Source organism: Furipterus horrens, unplaced genomic scaffold, assembly GCF_987537825.1.
Source record: "Furipterus horrens unplaced genomic scaffold, mFurHor1.1.pri manual_scaffold_1, whole genome shotgun sequence".
In the NCBI taxonomy this organism is placed as follows: Eukaryota; Metazoa; Chordata; class Mammalia; order Chiroptera; family Furipteridae; genus Furipterus; species Furipterus horrens.
Genome location: NW_028327171.1, coordinates 54540788 through 54561013, shown reverse-complemented (window position 1 = coordinate 54561013; position 20226 = coordinate 54540788). Strand labels below are relative to the sequence as shown.

The 20226-nt window shown below is 45.0% G+C and overlaps 1 protein-coding gene across 1 annotated transcript in view; it reads left to right on the top strand.

Moving 5' to 3' along the window:
- Nucleotides 1-11681: 11681 nt before the first annotated feature.
- Nucleotides 11682-20226, top strand: part of XXYLT1 (xyloside xylosyltransferase 1) — a 179655-nt gene continuing 171110 nt past the window's right edge. The window contains exon 1 of the mRNA XM_090283280.1: nt 11682-12270. Coding sequence (XP_090139406.1) covers nt 11767-12270 — 504 coding nt within the window. The 5' untranslated portion in view covers nt 11682-11766. The remainder of the gene's footprint in view (nt 12271-20226) is intronic.

Sequence of the window (20226 nt, the reverse complement as noted above, 5' to 3'; positions counted from 1 at the left end):
CCCCTCTTTTGCATCGTGTCTCAGAAAGCTCGCCAAGAAAGCGAGAGGAACACGAAACAACTAACACCTGGGGTCTAGTCTTGGACTTTACCCGCTGAACTCGCTCAGTTTTTACAGGAGTGATTCGGGGAGTCCAGCGTGGTGCTCTCCTGCCTCCTTTCTTCCTACATCCTGGGTTCTATTTCGCTGATTTTCCCATGTGGGAGTAAAGCAGCCGGGCGCTAAAGCCCCACACCCTCTGCGAGCCCACCCGCCCGCCCGTCCGCGGCCCAGGCACGGCCGGAAGCCGCCGAGGAAACGGGCCCGGAGCGCTTCCGCCTCTGACCCCTCTGGTTTTCGGCGTCCGCGGAAAGAGGAAGGGACTGGCGCGCGGAACCAGCCGCTGCTTCCGGGAGTTGTTTTGGGCCCCGCGAGTTCCTGTGGGGCGCCGAGCCTTCTCACCCAGCAGTGGCTGTGGAGTAGCCGCGCCTCTTCAGCGTGGGCTAGCCCGGCCTGCAGCTGGGGTCCATGATCGCCGCCCTGAGGAAAGGGGCAGTTAGGCCGGCTGGCCGTCCCAGGCCCACGCCGTCCCCTCGCGCACTCTTCCCCGCCCGGCCACACCTGTCGACCCGACCCCTCGGTCACGGCCGCGGCTCTTCCGTAGGGGTGTTCTGGGGCTGACTAGCGCCTCTTCCGCAGAGAGGCCGAGAAGGACGCGGACGTCGCCCTGCGCCTGCGGGAACCGCCTGAGGAGACAGGCCTCTGCGCCCCAGGAGCATGTCCGCACGCGGGGTGACCTTCTCGTCCCTTCCCGGTCACGGCACTGCGCGCAGGAGCTTCTTGCCTTACATAAGGGACTCGACCCGTGGACTTACCCAGTTGCTATTATTTATGATCGCTCATGCAGTAATTGGCTTTTTAGCTTCGCAGTTTGACCCAGAACTACCCATGATTTTGTGCAAGGAAGGCTAATTGCTAGAAAAGACCGTTCGTTTCCTTCTTTCAAGCGAAACCGGCCGTTCTGGGGATCGGACCCCTTTCCTATTGACCATCCGATCCCAGGCCGTTATTGTAGTCAGAAAACCTAGGGGTCGGTCACAGCGTTCACAAAATGCACAGAATGTTGCCAAAACTTGAAGACAGTTTAATGCTGTTTCAGTTGCACAGGCTTAAGAGTGACTATAAACCAGCGTTGCTCAGAAGAGGGGAAGATGTTGGCTGCCTTCCCCGCCAGCCTGCCCACCCGCAGCCTGTCCGGCACTGGAAGGCAGGGCTCTCCAGTGTATGTTCACCTCTTTATTGTAACTCACTGCAAACAAGAAATAAGTGGGCTGATACGCTCCTTCACTTGAACTACCAGTTGGAATAATTGCTTCTCAATTTCTTAAACTGTTTGAAAACTTAGCATACAAAGCCAATGTCAAAACTGACATTAAGCCATGAATATTTTATTCCCTTTCATTTTTTGGTGCAGTTGTGTTCATCTCCTCTTGTTGGCCACGCAGGACACTTAATCTTCCTCAAATACATAGTAAGAGTATAAATGAAGGGACTGTGCTTGTCTTAACTGAATCCTATTTTTGTGACTGAATTTTTGCACTTTGCATGAGTACTGCAAGCATACTTTGTATTAATATTTTGTAAAGTAACACCTACCTTTCTAAAAGAAGATAATACAAGTGCTTACTTTAGGAAGATGGTGTACAGATTTCATCTTTCTCAATGTGAAGCTCAGTATGTTTTGCTTTAATATAGAATTAGTTTATTCATACTTCCCTTTTCTCCCTTCCTCTGAGACTTGTTAATAAAAATAATAGTATCTTAGATTTATATATAGTCTTTCAACAGCAATGAACTTTCATTCATTTATAGCCAATTTAAAAGAATGCATAGTGAAACTGATCCACAGAAAATTGTCTAATAATATTAGTTTGTAATTGTCATGACTTTTTCATTGCAACTGTTTCATTCAAGCTTATTCAATCTCACAGTATCTCCATGATACAGAATATGGCAAATATTACCACTGTTAAGAAGTGGAGTCATGGAAGTTGAAGAACTAAAGGCAAAGTGATAGTAGTTATCAGAGCAGTTTCAGATTCAAGTCATTAAGGGCTTTAATCCTAAGTTTGTTTTTCCTTAATTGACTGTGGCAATTATAGTTCTGAGAAAAGTAAGATGTCACAGTTCCAATGTGTGGGCTTATCTTCCTCTGTCTCTCAGGTGTAAATTTTGTTTCAGTTTTTGGCTGTTAACATTCTCTTCCCCACATGGTTTTTCTGGGTGATCTCATCCATTTTCCTACCTTCAACTACTCTTTGATGACTCCAGATGTATTTTGCCAAACCATATCTATCTCCAGTAGAACTATATATACAACTGTATATTGGCAGTTTTACCTGGGTATCCTATATAAAGTTAAGAGTTAACAATTCAATACAAATTCTCCTCATATTCCAATTCCACAAGCCTTTTTAAAAAAATTCCCCTCATTCACTGAGGTAGGGATGTTTCAGTAAATGATACCATGTTCACTCATTTTTCCAAACCAGAAACCTGGGAATCAGTCTTCACTCTCTATATCAGTGGTTCTCAACCTTCATAATGTCACGACCCTTTAATACAGTTCCTCATGTTGTGGTGACCCCCAACCATAAAATTATTTTTGTTGCTGCTTCATAACTGTAATTTTGCTACTGTTATGAATGATAATGTAAATATCTGATATGCAGGATGTATTTTCATTGTTACAAATTGAACATAATTGAGACGTATGATTAATCACAAAAACAATATGTAATTATATATGTGTTTTCCGATGGTCTTATGTGACCCCTGTGAAAGGGTTGTTTGACCCCCAAAGGCATCACGACCCACAGGTTGAGAACCGCTGCTCTATATGCTTTTGGGAAACATCCTTGGTTCTCTTTTCATCTTCACCCTCTTCCTGAGAAACTCTTATCTAGTCCCATGGCTTTATATATCATTTGTATGCTTATAACTCCCAAATTTATATATCTTGTCCAGAGATATGTTAGGCTGCTTACTCAACATCTACACCCAGAAGTGAAAATTAACATATCCAAAGCAGATCTCCTGATTTAGTGTTCCTTCTCCCAGGTTATTGTAAATGTACCAACCAAAAGCCTAGGAGTTATCTTTGATTCTTTCCCTTATTCCTAATAATCCATCAGCAAGTCTTGTCAACACTTCCTTTAAAATACACTTTCTCATCTCCATTGCTACCACCATTATTTCTTATTTGGACTATTGCCATAACCTCTCAGCTTTTTTTTTTTTTTTTTTTTTTTTTCATTTCCATTTTTACCCATTTACAATGGATTTCCCACTCAGCAATCCAAGTGATTTTTATAACTGTTTTATAACTGTAGGTTATATAACATTACTCCCCTGCTCAAAACCTTCCTTTGGCTTCCCAGCACACTTAGAATAAAATCCTTATTAATGAAGGCTTCTAAATTCCTGTATGATATGACTTCTGCCTGCCTCTGATCTCATGGCCTTGTACCCCTCCCTTGCTCACTCTACTCTAATGATATTGGCCTTTTTTGTATACATCATGGTCATTCCTGCCTTCAGTCCTTTGCACTTGCTATTTATTCTGTCTGAACACTGGCTGGTTCCATTCAGATGCCATTTCTAAGGAGCGTTCTTTGACCTTCCTGTTTCAAATTACCTTGTAATCACAAGGTATTTTTAGATAGTGGTAGCTGCAATTAAAATATTAAATGAGACAAAGGGAAGGAGATAGGGGTCTGGTTCCTTTTTATGCTGTTGAAGTTCTTGCTAAGTTCATTGAGCATCCTTATAACCAGTTCTGTATTTTGAACTCTGCATCTACTAGCTTGCTTATCTCCATTTTGTTTAGTTCTTTCTCTGCAGTTTTGATCTGTTCTTTCATTTGGACCATGTTTCTTTGTCTCCTCATTTTGTCAGTCTCCCTGTGTTTGTTTCTGTATATTAGGGAGAACTGCTACATCTCCCAGGCTTGGTAGAGTGGCTTAATGTACTAGATGTTCTGTAAGGTCCAGTTGTACAGCCTTCCCCAATCACCCAAGCTAGGCACTCTGGGTGTACCCTTCCCATGTGGGCTGTGTACACCTGCTTCTTGTAGTTGAGCCTTGATTGCTGTTGGCACATCAATGGGAGAGATTCACCTCTAGGCCAGTCAACAACAAAAACTGGCTGTGACCACTGACCACCAACTTCTGACCACCATAGTGGATTGGCTGTGCAGGAGCCCATCCCACAGAACAGGACTTACTTCACTGGAGCTCTGGTGCCCGCTGAGTCTGCTCCTTGAATGTGTTGCTTGTGGAGGTGTTTGGGTGGTGGAGCTTCAATGTGGTCTGAGGCTTTCTACTGGGTACACTGGCTCTGGGGCCTCCTAGGAGGTACCAGCCATCGTCAATTGTTGCCTACGTTTTGCCTAGGGCTACCTGACATGAGCTACAAAGTGGTCTGCAGATGGCTGTTACTTGTGCTGGGCTTGGAGATGCCCAGGAAAGGCCAAGCTGTGAACCAAGGCTACCTGCTGTTATCACTGGGCCTGGGGCCACCTAGCAAGAGGTATGGGGCTCTCTAAGGTCACATGATGCTTGTTTGAGAGATTTTAGGAAAATTGAAGCATGAGCCAAGACAGGCCATTCCTATGGAAAAGCCGATGGAAACAGCTTGGGTGGACCCAAAAGCTGGGTGGGACAGGGCCTCAGGAAATCACCAGGGTGGCGTGAACAATGTGAGCCAGGTTGATGGAAACTCAGATATGACTCTGTAGGAGAAAGGGTCATCAAAGGAAAAACAGCCTCTGCCAGCACTTCTGTCTGGGAGAGAGCTGTATCCCCCCAGCTCTTGCCCTTATGCTGGACAGTTTAGTTCTTTCCCTATGTCCCTTGTGCCTTTCAAGTTGCTGCCCCATTACTAGAGCTCAGAGGGAGTGAGTCTGAGTGTGGGTCCTTTAAGAGGAACTGTTTGGGACTTCAGAAGCTTCTGTCTTCCTCAGCCTCAAACCCCACTGGTTTTGGCAGCCAGAAGTTATGGGAATTTATCTTCTTGGTACTGGAACCCTAGGTTGGGGGGCCTGGTGTGGAGCTGGGACCATTCATGCTTCAGGCAGGACCTCTGCAGTTGAGATATCCCTCCCAATTTTCCCAGCCATGCATGGTTGTGGGACCAGCCTGTTGGGAGTCCCTGCTTCTCCTTTCATTAAAAATTGTTATTTATTTATTTATTGGAGAAAAATATCAGTGTGCAAAAGATGTGTCTATTGGTTACCTCTTCCTAGCCCCCAACTGGGGGCCTGGCCTGCAATGCAACTGGGAATCAAACCGGCAATGTTTTGACTAGCAGGCCAGCACTCGATCCACTGAGCCCCACCAGCCAGGATCCTCCTTTCAGTCTTGATGTGGCTTCTTCTTTAATTCACTAGCTGTAGGACTTCCAGTCAGCCAGATTTCAGGCAGTTTTGAAGGATGGTGGTTCTACAGTTTAGATGTAATTTTGATGTGGTTGTGGGAGGAGGCAATTACTGCATTTACCTATGCTGCCGTTTTGACCAGAAGTCTATTACAGTATATTTTTGAAAAAGTATACCCCTTTAGCTCAATTCCAAGCTAGAAGTTGCAAAATAAGAAATATTAATTCTCCCATGAGTTTCTTTATTTTGATAGTACTCCTAATGAATAATTAATTTACCTTTATTAAAAGCTGATTTTAAAAAATTATACAAATTACACATGAATGCATCATTTTCATACAAAACTAAGCTTTACAGTAAACTGACCACCAACCACTATCTTAGTTCCTCTCCCCATATACGTCCTCATTCTTATTTTTAAGCGATACTTGCCAAATTACACTTGGTTCATGACAAAATCTTCTGACGTTTTTTAAAAAAGTTTATGTTATCTTGTCATTTTAGACTTAAAATTTTTTTTGTTATACTTAAATCTGTAATACCCTATAATATGGTAGCTACTAGCCAAATGCGGCCATTGAGCACTTCACATGTGGCTAGTCTAAAGTGAGGTGTTCTATAAATGTAAGATGCACACTGAGTTTCAAAGACATAGAAGCCCCCGAAATGTAAAATATCTCATTAATTTGCATATTGATTACATGTTCAAATGAAATTTTGGATATATTGTTATCGTTAAAATTGCCTGTTTCTTTTTACATTCTTAATGTGACTACTAGAAAACTTAAGGTTACACATGTGGCTTGCATTTTATATCTATTGGCCAGTGCTGGTTTAAATAATATGATATATTAGCACCAAGTTATTTTGTTTTTTTTGTTTTTTGCTTTCATGTACAACTACAACTATTTGTTCTTTGACTCCATATACCCAGGGTTTATACTATTTATAAGTATTTGTTAATTTCAGTAACTTTGTAGTTGTTTTGTTGTTGTTGTTGTTAAGCAAGACATAATACTAAGTACTGCAGGGGATACATGGAGAAATAAAACCGTCTACCATGGCCTGGTGGTAGGAAACAAGCAAATACTCCACAAGTCCAGAAGGTTATACATTAAGGATTAAGGAACCGCTCAATTCAGGGATATTCTCATTAACCACTCATTCCTTCAACAAATGTCTTTTTGACTGTATACTGTGTACCAGGACCAGTTACTTCCTAGCACTTCAATGTTAAACACCATGAATCCTGTATATAATCAGTTAGGATTGGATTTCGTGATTAAATAATCAAGAAAACAGTCTTATTTTTCCTTTTAGAATTCTTTGAGATAATAACTAGGAAATATATGTAGATTTTGCAGTGCTATAGAAGTTATAAATTGTTACTTATATGAAATATATAAATACCCAGCTTACCTACTCCATCATCAGCTGTTTTGTCAGTAGAAGTGGTGGACTGAGCTAATTATTGACAGGCAGCCTCTGTGAACCCTCTAGAAAACTATATAGTCAGTATTCAAATTTTCAAAATTGTCTCAAATGTGTTATTTTAAAAATAGATTTTTCAAATCAGAATTCATATTTCATTCATTGCAGTTGGCTAATAGGTTCTTCCATTATTTTTAAAAATTCCTACTTGTGCCCTGACTGGTGCGCTTAATTGGTTGGGCATTGTTCTGGAAAATGAAAGGTCACCTGTCTGATTGCCAGACAGGGCACATCCCTAAGTTGTGGGTTTGGTCCCCAGGAGGGGAATGTATGAGAGGCGACTGATTGATGTTTCTCTTCCTCTCTTTCTGCCTCCCTTTCCCCCTTTCTAAAAAAAAATTAAATAAAGTCTTTAAACATTTTTATACTTGCATTTATTGAATTCACCACTTTTATTGAAAGCAACATTTTAGTTTGGCCCTTTTTTTGATTCCAATTTCTTGGCATCATAAATCTAGCTCTGCTTTAACCTTATGACTAGATATTTGAGTACATTCTTAATTATTTCCTTAGGATGAATTCCTGGACCAATAAACAAACCCTTATCTGCTGCGAAGGAATATGTCTGTTTCTCTGTATCCTTGACAATGTTGGGTAGTAGTCAATACAAAAAAATCTGATAATCTACCCAATGTTACAGATGTAGAAATTACACAACAGTGAAAACCAATAACCTCTGGTTAGAAGTCAGAGAATTTGGCCAAAGTTAAAGTTAGGACTGAAGGGTAAATGTGCTTACCAAAACATCTTGTTTATTTAGCCATGTTTTATGTATACCCAGATATGCCTATTTTAAGCTGAGGAAATAGGACATATCACCATCTGACACCTTATGTTGTTTATTTATTTTTCTTGAAGAAAATCACTTTATTCTAATTGATTCACAAACAATAACATCACAAAAGCTGGTTTAAGGAGGCCGTGCAAACATTTACCTAGCCCCAAACTCAATACCATCTCAATGAACTTCTATACAGTAAGAACACCCTCTTCCACTGCAATTCTGAGGCAAGGAAACTATTACTGATGGAGGAGAGGTTTTTGTTTTGTTTTGTTTCGATAGAGGAGAGGTGTAACTGGTAGTTTTATACTTTCACTATCAATTATAGTTTTATATATATATAAATTAACTTGGTTGTGAGAGATGATTTTCCATTTCTTTAATTTGAACTTGATTAGGCTAATCCACTTGCAAATCTGCATTGTTTCAGCACCTCGCTGAAACGTTCACAAAACTTAAGGTCACCGTGGTCTGGGAACATTTCAAAAACTGTTTCATCTCATAGCTGCATGGTCCAAACTGCTGCTGCTGCTGGCTGCCAACTGAGTTCCCTGAGCCACCTGCAGGGGATGTCAGGCCTTGAGGTCTCCATGTTACTTCTGTTAAGGAGAAGAGACCAGAGTCAGGCCCCACCCCCCAGCTTGTTTCTCAGTTCCTGTCTCACCTACAAGACATGAATTAAAGCCAGAGAGACAACACAGATAGTGAAAATGAGGTAGCAAGTTTATTTATGAAATGCACACAAATACAAAGCTGCAAGAAGGAACCCAGCTAGTCTAAATGCCCCACGTATAAAGGAAATAAAATTGTTAGTGAGTTTGTTAGTTAATTAGTAAGTTTGTTCTATATACTTGAGCTGAGATTACAAGTAGATACTTAGCTAATCTAAGTATGCCGACTATTGGGGTTCAGGGGTTATATACCTGCCCTCCCTTCTCCCCCTTCTAAACCTCAGGACTAATGTACAGCTACAAAGGCTTTCTTTCTCTGTTAGTAAAGGCTCTTTGTCTTAGTGAAATTGTTACAGAGGCTGCCTTTCCCAGCACAGTCTCAAGGACTCCCCCTCTTCCTATACTATTTTTGCTTTTGATATTCAGGATATCTGGCACTCTTATCAAACTGGGCTCAGGGGTGCTGAGTCAATTGGTGAGACATGTCTCCCTTTTGCTTCTAGCCTCCTGTATTAAGTTCTTTGTTAGATTGTAATGCGAGGACCCTGCTTTATTTCCCCTTCGTCTGCTCATTCCTAACTGTAACCTAACACTTCTTCCACTGAAGCCCCCAGAGATGGCATGACCTAGCGTGTGGCCTACAGCAAAGCCCACAGCTGTGCCAGCTGCAGTGATTGCCATCTGGACCATGAGACCTGGCTGCCCGGGTGCAGCAGCAGCAGCAGCAGCAGCAGCAGCAGCAGGCGAGCAATTATAGTTGGTGGAGCTGGTGCTGGCTTGGCTGCAGGTGCTGGCTGGCTGGAGGAGGCCATGCCAGGCGTGTGTGGCTTTGTCTTCCACAGGCATCACAACTGCGGTTTGGCAGAAATCCAAGAAGACCCCAGTGGCTTCTGCTGAGAGGGAAGAGGAAGACAGTGGATAGACTCTTTTTCTTAGTTTGTCTATTTTCCACTGCTAGAATGTAAACTCCATGAGGGCAGGGATTCTTGTTGTTTTTTTTACTGCTGTATCCTCAGATGCTACTATGCTTGGCATGCTGCATAGTAGTCAGGTATCTACTGAACAAATGACTGGCTACCTTCAACTCACTGTTATAGCTTTCAGTCAAAAGTATACTTCAGGAAGCTGCAAAATTAGTTTTTCCTGTGGTCAGAGAATTGGGAATTAAGATAGCTGGAGATAAGACCAGTCTCTTGAGTATTTTCCTGTGTCTGCTGATTTTCTATGTAAAATTTAAATTATCTTGTTCATTTCTTATTTATAAATTTCAGGAATAGTGATGTCTTATAAAGATCTGAAGAATAAACTATTTGTTGAATAAATTCTAGAGTAAGTGGCACAGGAAAAACCAACCTTATTGATTGATGGTGCAGTTCAGGGACAATTGAAGAATTATTTCTCCCTTATAATAAACAATAATTAGACTGTAATATGCATCTATAGCACATTGCTGTGGGGGTTCTGTGGAACATGTAATGAAGTCTTAATGGATATTTGGGGTTTAGTCTTTGTAAATGCCCAAGAAAAGCTATGGTTGCTAAATTATATTTTGTTATTTGTTGGATATTTAGACTTTTTTTTAGAGCTTGGTGTTTCTAGCATAGTTTATATTTGTTTACTACATGTTAGGCACTGTTCTGCTTTTTAATCTATTGTCTCTTATAACCCCATGAGGCATAGGTGCCAATATAAACCCCATTTTATATATGGGTATAATTGCAGCTCAGAGAGATTTAGTACCTTTCTCTTAAGAGAGCTTGCTCTCTTCACCACAGTGTTATCTGCTGAAGGATGTGGTACAGTACACACAACTCAGAGCTCAAATTACTGCTTTTAGAGCTGATCTTGGCTAAAAGCTTGAGCTTTGGAAGCACCGAGACTTGGGTTAGGATCCTGGCTCCATTACTTACTAGCCATCTAGTTTTGGGAAATTTATTTATCTAAATCTTAATTTCCTCTAATGTAATGTGAAATATTAACTCTTAGAGTTGTGGGGATTACATGAAACAAAGGAAGAACCTGTTACTCACCTGAGTTAATTCTGCCATTTTTTAAAAAAGGTAAATAGTTCACATTAAACTTGTTGCCAAACCTGTTTCAGAGGTTCAGTGTTTTCAGAAGAGTGTTGCTCCAGTCAAAAAGAACAAGAGTTAAACATGAGAAGAATTGTGGTCTGGGAACAATAAACTGGTGAGATCATTTGTATGTGCATTTGTCCATGCATTTTCACCTCCACCTCTTTCAAGCGTGCAGACATTTGTATGTGTTTATTTACGCTATGGTATATCATCAGTCCTTAGGAGACTGAAGTTAATGAGTTTTTATGTAGTTGATAGTTGTCTGTCTGGTGTCAAAACTGCCACTGTGTGTGATCTTGGGGAACTCACTTCAATGTACCTCAGTTTACAATTTGCAAAACGACCTGGTACATATTAAGGCTTTTAAAAAGTGTTGAAGTTTGTTTTAAAAAAAGGAAAGAATTAGTATTACAATCTCTGGTATTACTCCTTTGGGGCTCCCTGAACTATTTTGAAATTTTTGGCCGCGGGGTCCCTCTGGGAGCCACATCCTTTAGATGCCTCTGGTACGCCTCAGAGATGACAATGGGGTGGGTAGATGATCTGTATACACCTTAAGTATCAACGGTACTACACCGTGAATGGAGAAGGGACTTGCTAGTCTATTTATTTACTTTTGCTTTAAAATTGTTATTTATTGGTTTGAGAGAAGCAGACAGAGACAGAGAGAGAAATCGATTTGTTATGTCTCATATATGCATTCATTGGTTGCTTCTTGTATGTGCCCTGTCCAGAGATGTAACACACAACCTTGGGGTATGGGAACAACAGCACTCCAACCAACTGAGCTACCCAACCAGGGTAGAACTTGCTAGTTTAAGTTCCCCAGCCCCAGCTGATCTCCAAGGTGTGAAGAGAGTCAGGGAGAGAACTTAACGCCTCCAAGAAATTAGGGGGGAAAAGGTATAGAGATTTTTTAAAAAATGTGCAGTTTAGTCGTTTTGTTAACCGCAGGTCCTGCTTTGGGGGTCTCAATTCCTTTCAAGGCTCAACTTCGATCCTAGCGTCTGTGGCTAGGTACTTAACAGGTATAGTTTTCACAGCTCGGACAGGCTGCTCGCCTTCTCCACATCGGAGTCCTCATCATTTGCTCAGAACCACTTTGGGGCGGCTACTACGGCCGCGCTGTTCATCCCAGCTTTAATCCCTCTGAACCTAGGACCCAGCATCTGGCCACGCCTTTCCGCGCATCAGCGCCCACGGATTGGCTCCGGGAAGCGTGGCTCCGCCCCCTCTATGGCAGCCTCCAGCCGCGGGTGCCACTGAGTGGCTGGGGTTACCGGTGTCCGCGGGTATTCTTCGGCTGCTAGGTCCCTTGGTCCTTGGTGCATGGGTATCCTCCGAGGCGGACCCCCATGCGCTCGGGCTATGGCGCGCCTGGGCGCTGTGCGCTCCCATTACTGCGCGCTGCTGCTGGCCGCGGCGCTTGCCGTCTGTGCCTTCTACTACCTAGGCTCGGGCCGGGAGACCTTCTCCAGCGCCACCAAGAGGCTGAAGGAGGCTCGCGCCGGAGCCCCTTACGTGCCCGAGCCGCTGGCGGCGGAACTGGCGCGCGGCTCCGTGGCGCCCGCCCTGGGTTCCAAGGCTAAGAGCCTGGAGGGCGGCGTGGCCAGCCCGGTGGACTATCACCTGCTGATGATGTTTACCAAGGCAGACCACAATGCTGCGCTGCAGGCCAAGGCCCGCGTCGCGCTCCGCTCCCTGCTGCGCCTCGCCAAGTTCGAAGCTCATGAGGTGCTTAACCTGCACTTTGTGAGCGAGGAGGCCAGCCGCGAGGTGGCCAAGGCCCTGCTGCGGGAACTGCTGCCGCCTGCCGGCGGCTTCAAGTGCAAGGTGAGCGGGGCCGCAGCTGGGGGCTCTGGGCGTGTGGTCCACCCAGCCTCCGGGGCGGCCAGTGCGCGCGCCCGGCCAGGTTCCGGGGGTTGTGAGGGGAGTGTCTTCGTTGCGCTGCCCACTTCCAAAGCCTATAGAAGCCTAACCCCTCACCACCGGCCCCCGCCGAAAGGTGCTTTCACAGCAAGCTAAAAGTATCGTCTGGGGGCGTGTCCGGGGAGCCAGATGCACTCAGCCTGTGCGGGATTGGAGACACGGTATTAACTTGACAACCCTGACCAGATAACTTTCTCCCCCCGGCCCCATTAACTGGCCCCCTCGAGAGAATCGCCACACCCCTTCCTTGCTAGCGTTGCAAGATTCAGCAGTACCTTCAGAACCTGCATCTGTTTTTATTCCCCTCAGTCTTTTGATTTTTGAGGATGAAGCAGGTCATTTGGAGGCACCAATAATGATTCTGTGCAGTCTTCTCGACGGGGTCTTACTGAGTCCGCTTGAGTTGTTGAAGTTGCTGTGACATTTCTTATAGTTTTTAAGGTACTGATATTTAAATGAGAACTGGTCACGCCCAAACCCAGGCAGTATGAACCATCTCATCCCCTCAAGGGTCAGGATCTCATTTAGGGAAGTTGCGGGTTTCTCCAAGGGAGGAAGAGAAAGAAAGCTGTAAGAGGTACAGATATGATCTGGGGAGAGCAGAACTGGCCCCCTTGTTCCAAGCTGGACCAACTTCTCATCATGCCAGAGGATGGGTTTCTGGGTTAAGTTAATTGCCTCAGTCAAATTACTTGCCTCATTTTGACCTACTTGTTGCACAGAAGGGATCCAAGGTCTGATTTCTGGGTGGGAGTAGTAGATGATTTTAAAGAGTGGGAACTGATGTTGGAGGTGGGCAGTGGTAATGAGGCAAGTGTAGTGTTCTATGTGTTCGTGCCCAGTGGATGACTCAGGGGAGCTGTTTCCGGGATCCCGCAAGGTTTAGGGGTCTACTGTGACTTTTTATTGCGTACAGAATCAAGTCCCAAGTTCTTGGTAGGGCTGTCTATGCTGTGGGCCTGGCCTTCCTCTCCAGCTTTGCTTCTCATCCTTTGCCTTGATGCATCTTATATCTTACTTGTACTGAGTATGCCTTTACACGAGCTGTACTGTCTGCCTAGAATGTCCTTTTCCTTTTGGACCCTTGGGTACTCTTAGCTTTCACTTCTCTTGAGTGTCCTTAGACTGGGAGAGAGTTCAGGCCCAGCCCTCCACAGGTCTCCATTCCTGCTTCCCCATATAGCATCAAAGGTCTGTCCCCTGCTTATCAGGAACACCCACCATAATCAGGAAAGGTCCCCCAGGCCTGGAGTTCATGATGTAGGAGGCCAAGAATCCAGGGCCTGGAGCTTGTGGCTGGAGGGGCCCTTGGGGTCCACTGTCTTACCTGGGTTTTTTGGCCTGGGGCTTATCATGATTTACTTAATTGGAATCTTCCAACTGGAGGTAGGGCCTGGCAACCTGTCCCAGGTGATCCTTAGGACTCTTAATGTTTGAGAAACTCTGCACTAGTCCAGTGGAGAAGACCAAAAGCCCTTGGTCATCAGGTCAGTCTAGAACTGTGATTTGACACTGGACACCACCCTGAAGACCAGAATTGTCATCTGTTCCCTTTCTGAGTCAGTTGTAGCAACTCAGTCCCACTCGACATCATTGCCAGATCTCTGCCATCCCACATCCTGAGCTCCAGGTGCAGCTCATTGCATACCCAGTGCTTTCTAGCCTGTGCCTTTGCTTATGTCATCTACTTTCAGGATGCTTCCTCTCTCCATTTCCAAGTCTTATTTATCTTCAGATACCATCACATCCTTGGAGCTGTGCAAGGAACCCCATTTGAAAGGCACATCTTCCTCTTCCTCCCTTGTGTGCTTTCCTGGTGCTGTGATAATATTGTGTCTTGTCTCCTATCCCTATGCATAATGCCCGGCACATAGTCAGCAACTGAAATATTGGTCCAGGGGCAGGTCCAGCTTGGAGTCTGTGTTTTATGTGTTTCTCTCCCTCTGCTGGGCCCAGTTCTGATAGGCACAGCTGCCACCCAAGGCCTGGAGGCAGCTGCAAATGACCTGAGGTATTAATACCACCCTGTTGAAGCATGAAGTGTGAGGATTTGAGCATCTTTAGCCAGATGGCCATAGTCAGATAAGGATTTATCAGTTCTAGCAGAAAATTGCTCCTGTTAACTGGTGGTGCTCTCTTTTCAGGTCTCAGCATGAATGTCATATTTGCTTGGTAAATCTTTCCTGGGCTCTCATTATACTCTCTCATAGCACCAGGTACTTTTTCTTAGTAACATTTATGACAGTTGTCACCATATAATTATTGAATGAATTATTTGTCTGCTTTTCTAGACTACAAACTCCTTAAGGACATGGGTGTTGATTTATCTTAAATATTGTATCCCCAGCAGCAAACATCATCCATATGGGAGTGCATTTTTATACCGACAACCATTTTTCAGTATTAATTAGGAAGAAGCAAACTGTAGAAATTCTCACCCTGGTTACACCACAGCTGGAAGGGATCTTCAAGAGCATATAGCACAGCCCTGGCCGAGTTGGAGCTTTGTTCCATACTCCAAAAGGATTTTGATACTCGGTCAAGGCACATACCTAGGTTGCCGGTTTGATCCCCCATTGGGGCAGGTGTGGGAGGCAACTGATCAATGTTTCACTCTCCCCTTGATGTCTCTTTCTCTCTCTCTCCTCTTCCTCTCTCTAAAGTCAATAAAAACATATCCTCAGGTGAGGATTAAAAATAAAAATAATAATTAAAAAAAGCATATTGCACAATAGGTGAAGAACTTGCCCCGGGCTAATTCGGGCATGAGGTGGAGAGGTTACTGACCTGCATCCTGGACCAGAGTTTTCCCCTTTGTACCATGTTTCCACTTTAAGGAGCATTTCTCTCTTGTAAGTTCACTCCCAGAGAGAGTTGCCTTGAAGTGTGTGAGCACACTTTGGGAAGAGGAATGCAGCTTCTTGCCCACCCAGCTGTCTAGAGAGAGCCTGGAGCCTGTAGGTCCTCCCTGAGGCTGGGCTCTGGGACTCCACCATGTCTGCAAGATGCAGAACAGGGCTCCAGTGAGCTGGAGCAGAACTCATGCCCACATGTGGAGGTCTCCTCTCAGGCTGTATTTAAGTGACACAGAGACACCTTTTTGCTGGGATGGTTGCAGGAATAGGTCATAGAATGTTATCAGTGACCTTAGATTATACTGTAGTTAATTAAATAGCTAAAAAAACGAACAACAAGCAAAAAACCCATTTTCACTTAACCAGAAAATGTTTTAACTATTATAGAAAGTCTTTTAAAATCTACTTGTTTATTGTCTTCTAACAATATGGAAGTAATTTGTTCACCTGTTTAATAAACACCCAAACCTATTATGTTCCAGGTACCAGATAAGGAGCTGCTTCTAGCCTATTTAATAAGTCTGTGGACCAACTACATGAAATTGCTTGGGGATAGTTACTAAGAAAACAGAATCTTGAGCCCTGCCCCTGTCTGAGGGTCACACTGTCCTGGGTGGGCCTGGGAATCTGAGTTGTAAGGGGCAATGGAAGCAGGCATGGGAGTCACTGCTGAAAGGATACAGGAGGGCCTGGCGCTCACCTGACATCTTCCAGACTCAGCTCAGGGATTCTCGCCTGTGTAGTCTTTCCTGGAAGCACAATGCCTGGCACCTACTAGGCATTCAGGAAACATTTGACTGAATAGCTCTCTTTCATCCAAGCTCTCCTGGCTCTGCTCACCCAGGAAAGGCTGCTACATTCACCTTACTAAAATGCTGCTATTATCAGACCACTTCTGCTCAAAGTCTCCTGGCTGACAGTCGTCCCAGGCTGTTCCAGCATTCTAAACCCACAGCAGCAGCTGGTTGCAGCTTCCTTGTCCAGACTTTTCTCCCTGAGCTGTAGGAAAAGCTTCTGAGCTCTGTCGTCCTGTTCTGTCTGTTGAGTGGAATCCTATACTTCTTAAATTTAGGCCAAGATTTTTCTCTTCCACAGCCCTTCCTTGCTGTTTATCAGGTTTGGGAGAATATGCCATGAAAACCCCCAAATAGTGGTGGTTTAAGCAAGATTGAGCTTTATTTCTCATCTAAATGAAGTCCAGAGATAGGCATTCCTGGGCGCTTCGTGAAGGTGTCTGGGCCCTAGGCTCCTTGAAGCAATCTGTGCCACTGTTTCTAAGGAGTGGCCCTTGTCTTCATGGCCCAGGGTGGCTGCTAGAGATTTAGCCATCACATCTGTGTTACTGCAGCAGGATGGAGAACCTGAGCTGAGTATCCAGTTAGAAAAAAAGAGAGGTTTGCCTTGGCTGGTGGGGCTCAGTTTGTTGAGCATTGTCCGGTGAACCGCCAGGTTGCCAGTTTGATTCCCAGTCAGGACACATGCCTGGGTTGCAGGCTTGGTCCCATGGGGTGAGCATGGAAGGCAGTCAGTTGATGTTTCTCACCCTCTTTTCTTCCTCCCTTCCTCTCTCTCTAAAATGAAAAATTAAAAAAGGGAGGTTCAGTTAATGAGGAAGGAGAGCAAGTTTTGGGATAGATCATCAGCCATCTCTGCCCCACCCTTCAGGAGCCCACACTGCATGTTGAAGCCCCAAGAATGACCAAGCACCTGCTGGATGCGGGACTCTGAATTCATAGCTGCAGGGGACATAGACACGGGTCAGTCACAGCCCATGCCATCCAGGAATGGGTCAGTCACAATCCATGCCATCCAGGAACCCCTGTTGCTTAGCATCACACTCAAGTATATCCTTTCCTGCTGCAAAACTAAGTGAGTCGGGCATAAAGTGGCCCAGAGGGAGTGAGACAGCACTGAGTGTCAGTCAACCCCAGTTGGCCAGTTGTTAGGTGGGTGACTGTGGGTAATCCCCCTTGCCCTTTGGGGCCTCCGAGTCCCCTGTGTCAAATGAGGATTAAACACCCACTTCACGTGTGGGGAGAGGATGAAATGGCACCATGCTGTAATGCATTTAGTCCAGTGTTGCTGTGTTGGTCATTGTGTGTCCGGTCTCACAACATGGTTCTCCTCTGCCAACTTCTGGGGAAATCAACACAACGAGCAGGCCCCAGTGCCCTGGCATCACTCAGCACCGACAGGACGCTGCTGCTACCTCCTCCCTTCTTTTCTGGGTGGCCAGGCCCCTGCAGCCACTGTGGGCACCCCGTCAGAAGGGTACCACAGCATCACTACATTGTGGTGTTTCTCTTGTGCTATCACTGTGTTACGACCCAGAGGTTAACCACTCAGAAAGCCTTCCCTGAACCCCTTTCCTAAAGCAGCACCCACCCCGGCCCTCATTATCTTTCTCATCACCTTGTTTGTAGCACATATTCATTTATTTGTTCTTTCATTCATTCAGCTGATGTTTTTGATCGCTTACCCTGTGAACAGTGGGGACAGAACCAAGCCCCTGCCTTCATGCAGCCTACATTCTAGGGTCGTGGGGGATGTGTGGGAGGTAGACTCTACATGCATAACAGGTACATGCAGAGTAAGTCAGATTGCAATAAGTTGTATAGAAAAAAGTCAAGCAGTATAAGGACACATGGAATGTACGAGGGGGGACACACCCCAAAACCAGAATTATCTTCTGAAGGACAGGTCCCTTGTTATACAGGCTTCCCCTGCTAGGCGACTGTTCTAGAAACCCATCAGTATCAGTGTACTACTAGCTGGTGTTGTTGTGAGAGGCTGCATTCGGCCTCAGTGAATTTTTTTTTTTTTTTTTTGAAGACTTTCAGCACATTTGCCCATTTCATGATGGGGTGATATACGAGTGCATCTGCCCACACTGCACTGAGTGTTCAGCAGTTTTTGACCCAAAACAGCCTGACTCCCGTGCCTCACCCTCCCTCTTCACCAGATCTTGCCGCTGAATGACTTTTTTTGGTTTTCTTGGATGAAAAAAGTCCCCAAAGGGAAACAGTTTACTGATGTGGAAGAGATGAAACAAAAACTGTTGGAAGCACTAAACGGCATCAAAATTGACGAGTTCAAAATCTGTTTTGAGCAGTGGAAAAAAGTCTCGACAGGTGTCTGCATCAAATGGAGTGTATTTTGAAGGTGATTGAAGTTTAAACATGTAAGAATAAATACACAATTTTTAATCCGGGTTTTTTGGGTGTCCCTCCTCATATGTGTGTCAGGGTGGTCAGGGACAGCCCCACTGATAAGGTGACATTGGAGCAGGGACTGAAGGAAGTGAGCATGTGAGCTATGGGGACATCTAGAAGCGAGAGCTTCGGTCAGAGAAGGCCGTAGGGGGCAGTGTGCTCCACCAGTCTGAGAAAATAACTATCCTCTTTGGTTGCTGTCGCCTCTCCCTGCTGGAATGTAATCTCCATGAGGGCAGGGGCATAACTTACCTTCTTCATTTATCGAGATAGGCAGGAACCCCATAATCGCCACCCCCACTTCTGGCCTGAATGGAAGTGACAGACACAGGGAGCAGGAGCCGCCAAACCTGGGACATAGAACCAGATAGACTTCTGGAGGGACAGGCACCTCTGGACGGCCACTAGCCTTCCTGCAGGGATGGGCAAACTGCGGGTAATTCCAGAGGAGAGGAGAAGGGGAGGCCAGGGCAGACATACCTCCTGCACTCACTACCAGATCATTATCTCATCCTGTCCTCAGGGAGGTATGTGTGTGTGTGGTGGGGAAGGAGAGGGGGGCGGGAGTAAGGGGCCAGGAGAGCCAGTCTAGTGGCGCATCCTCCACACAGAAGGCACGGAACAATGGAAACTGTTATATTCTTAGCCCAGTGCCTGCCCCATTCTAGCTGCTCAATAATATTTTATAGTTGACTGGCTGATGGCTGTTTTAATTAAATCCAAGAAATAATTAAAGAGTTCTTGGCAATCTGCCCCTCATACATCAAACTTCAGCCTCCTCAGAGCATGTGACTGGGTGGCTCAGTCTCCAGATGGTAAGTTAGCGATAAGGAGGAAGCCGTGTTCATTCTATACTTAAAAATGATTGTTGGTTCCCAGAGGAGTATATGCTGAGGACTAGAGTGACAAGACAGAGCTCTTTGTGCACAAGGGGAATTTCCAGAGGTCCTTTTACTGCAAGAGCAAAACTGTGAGTGTCTCTGAGAAGATGAGTAGCTCAGCTCATAGTTGGGGCCTGAAGGAAGCCTGAGTGTAAAGACCTTGTTGCTGGCTGTCTCATTGAGGAAGGTGGCCCTGAAATGCAGGTTCTCCAGCTAGTCACAGCCACAGGTGCCTTGCACCAGAATGAAACTTTCTTTTGTTGTTGTTGACACTATCACAGATGTCCTCATTTCCCCCCCTTTGCCCACCTCCATCCCCCACCCTGGCCTTCGCCACACTATTGTCTTTGTTCCTAAATTATGTATATATGTTCTTTGGTTTATCCCTTCACCTTCTTTCATCCAGTCCCCCTCCTACCTCCCCTCTGACAGCTGTCAGCCTGTTCCACGTATCCACGCCTCTGGTTTTCTTTTGTTTGCCAATTTACTTTTGTTCATTAGATTCTGCATATAAGTGAGATCATGTGGTATTTGTCTTTCTCTGACTGATTTATTTCACTTAGCATAATAATCCCCAGATCCATCCATGCTGTTGCAAAGGGTAAGAGTTCCTTTCTTTTTTTTCAGATTTAATGTGTTTTATTGATTAAAATATTACATTTGTGCCAATTTCCCTTCCCTCTGCTCCCCTCCACCCGGTGGCCCCCCTCCCTCCAGTTGTCCCCCCCTTTTAGATTATGTCCATTAGTTGTGCATACAGTTCCTCCCAACCTCTCTCCGTCTATTCCATTCCCTCCTACCATGATCCCCAATTCCTATATCATCTCCCTCCCTCTCCCCACTCCCCCTCCCTGTTGACCTCCCCCCAATATGCTTCCCGTACCCACAGTTCCTTTTCCACTCTCGTTGCCT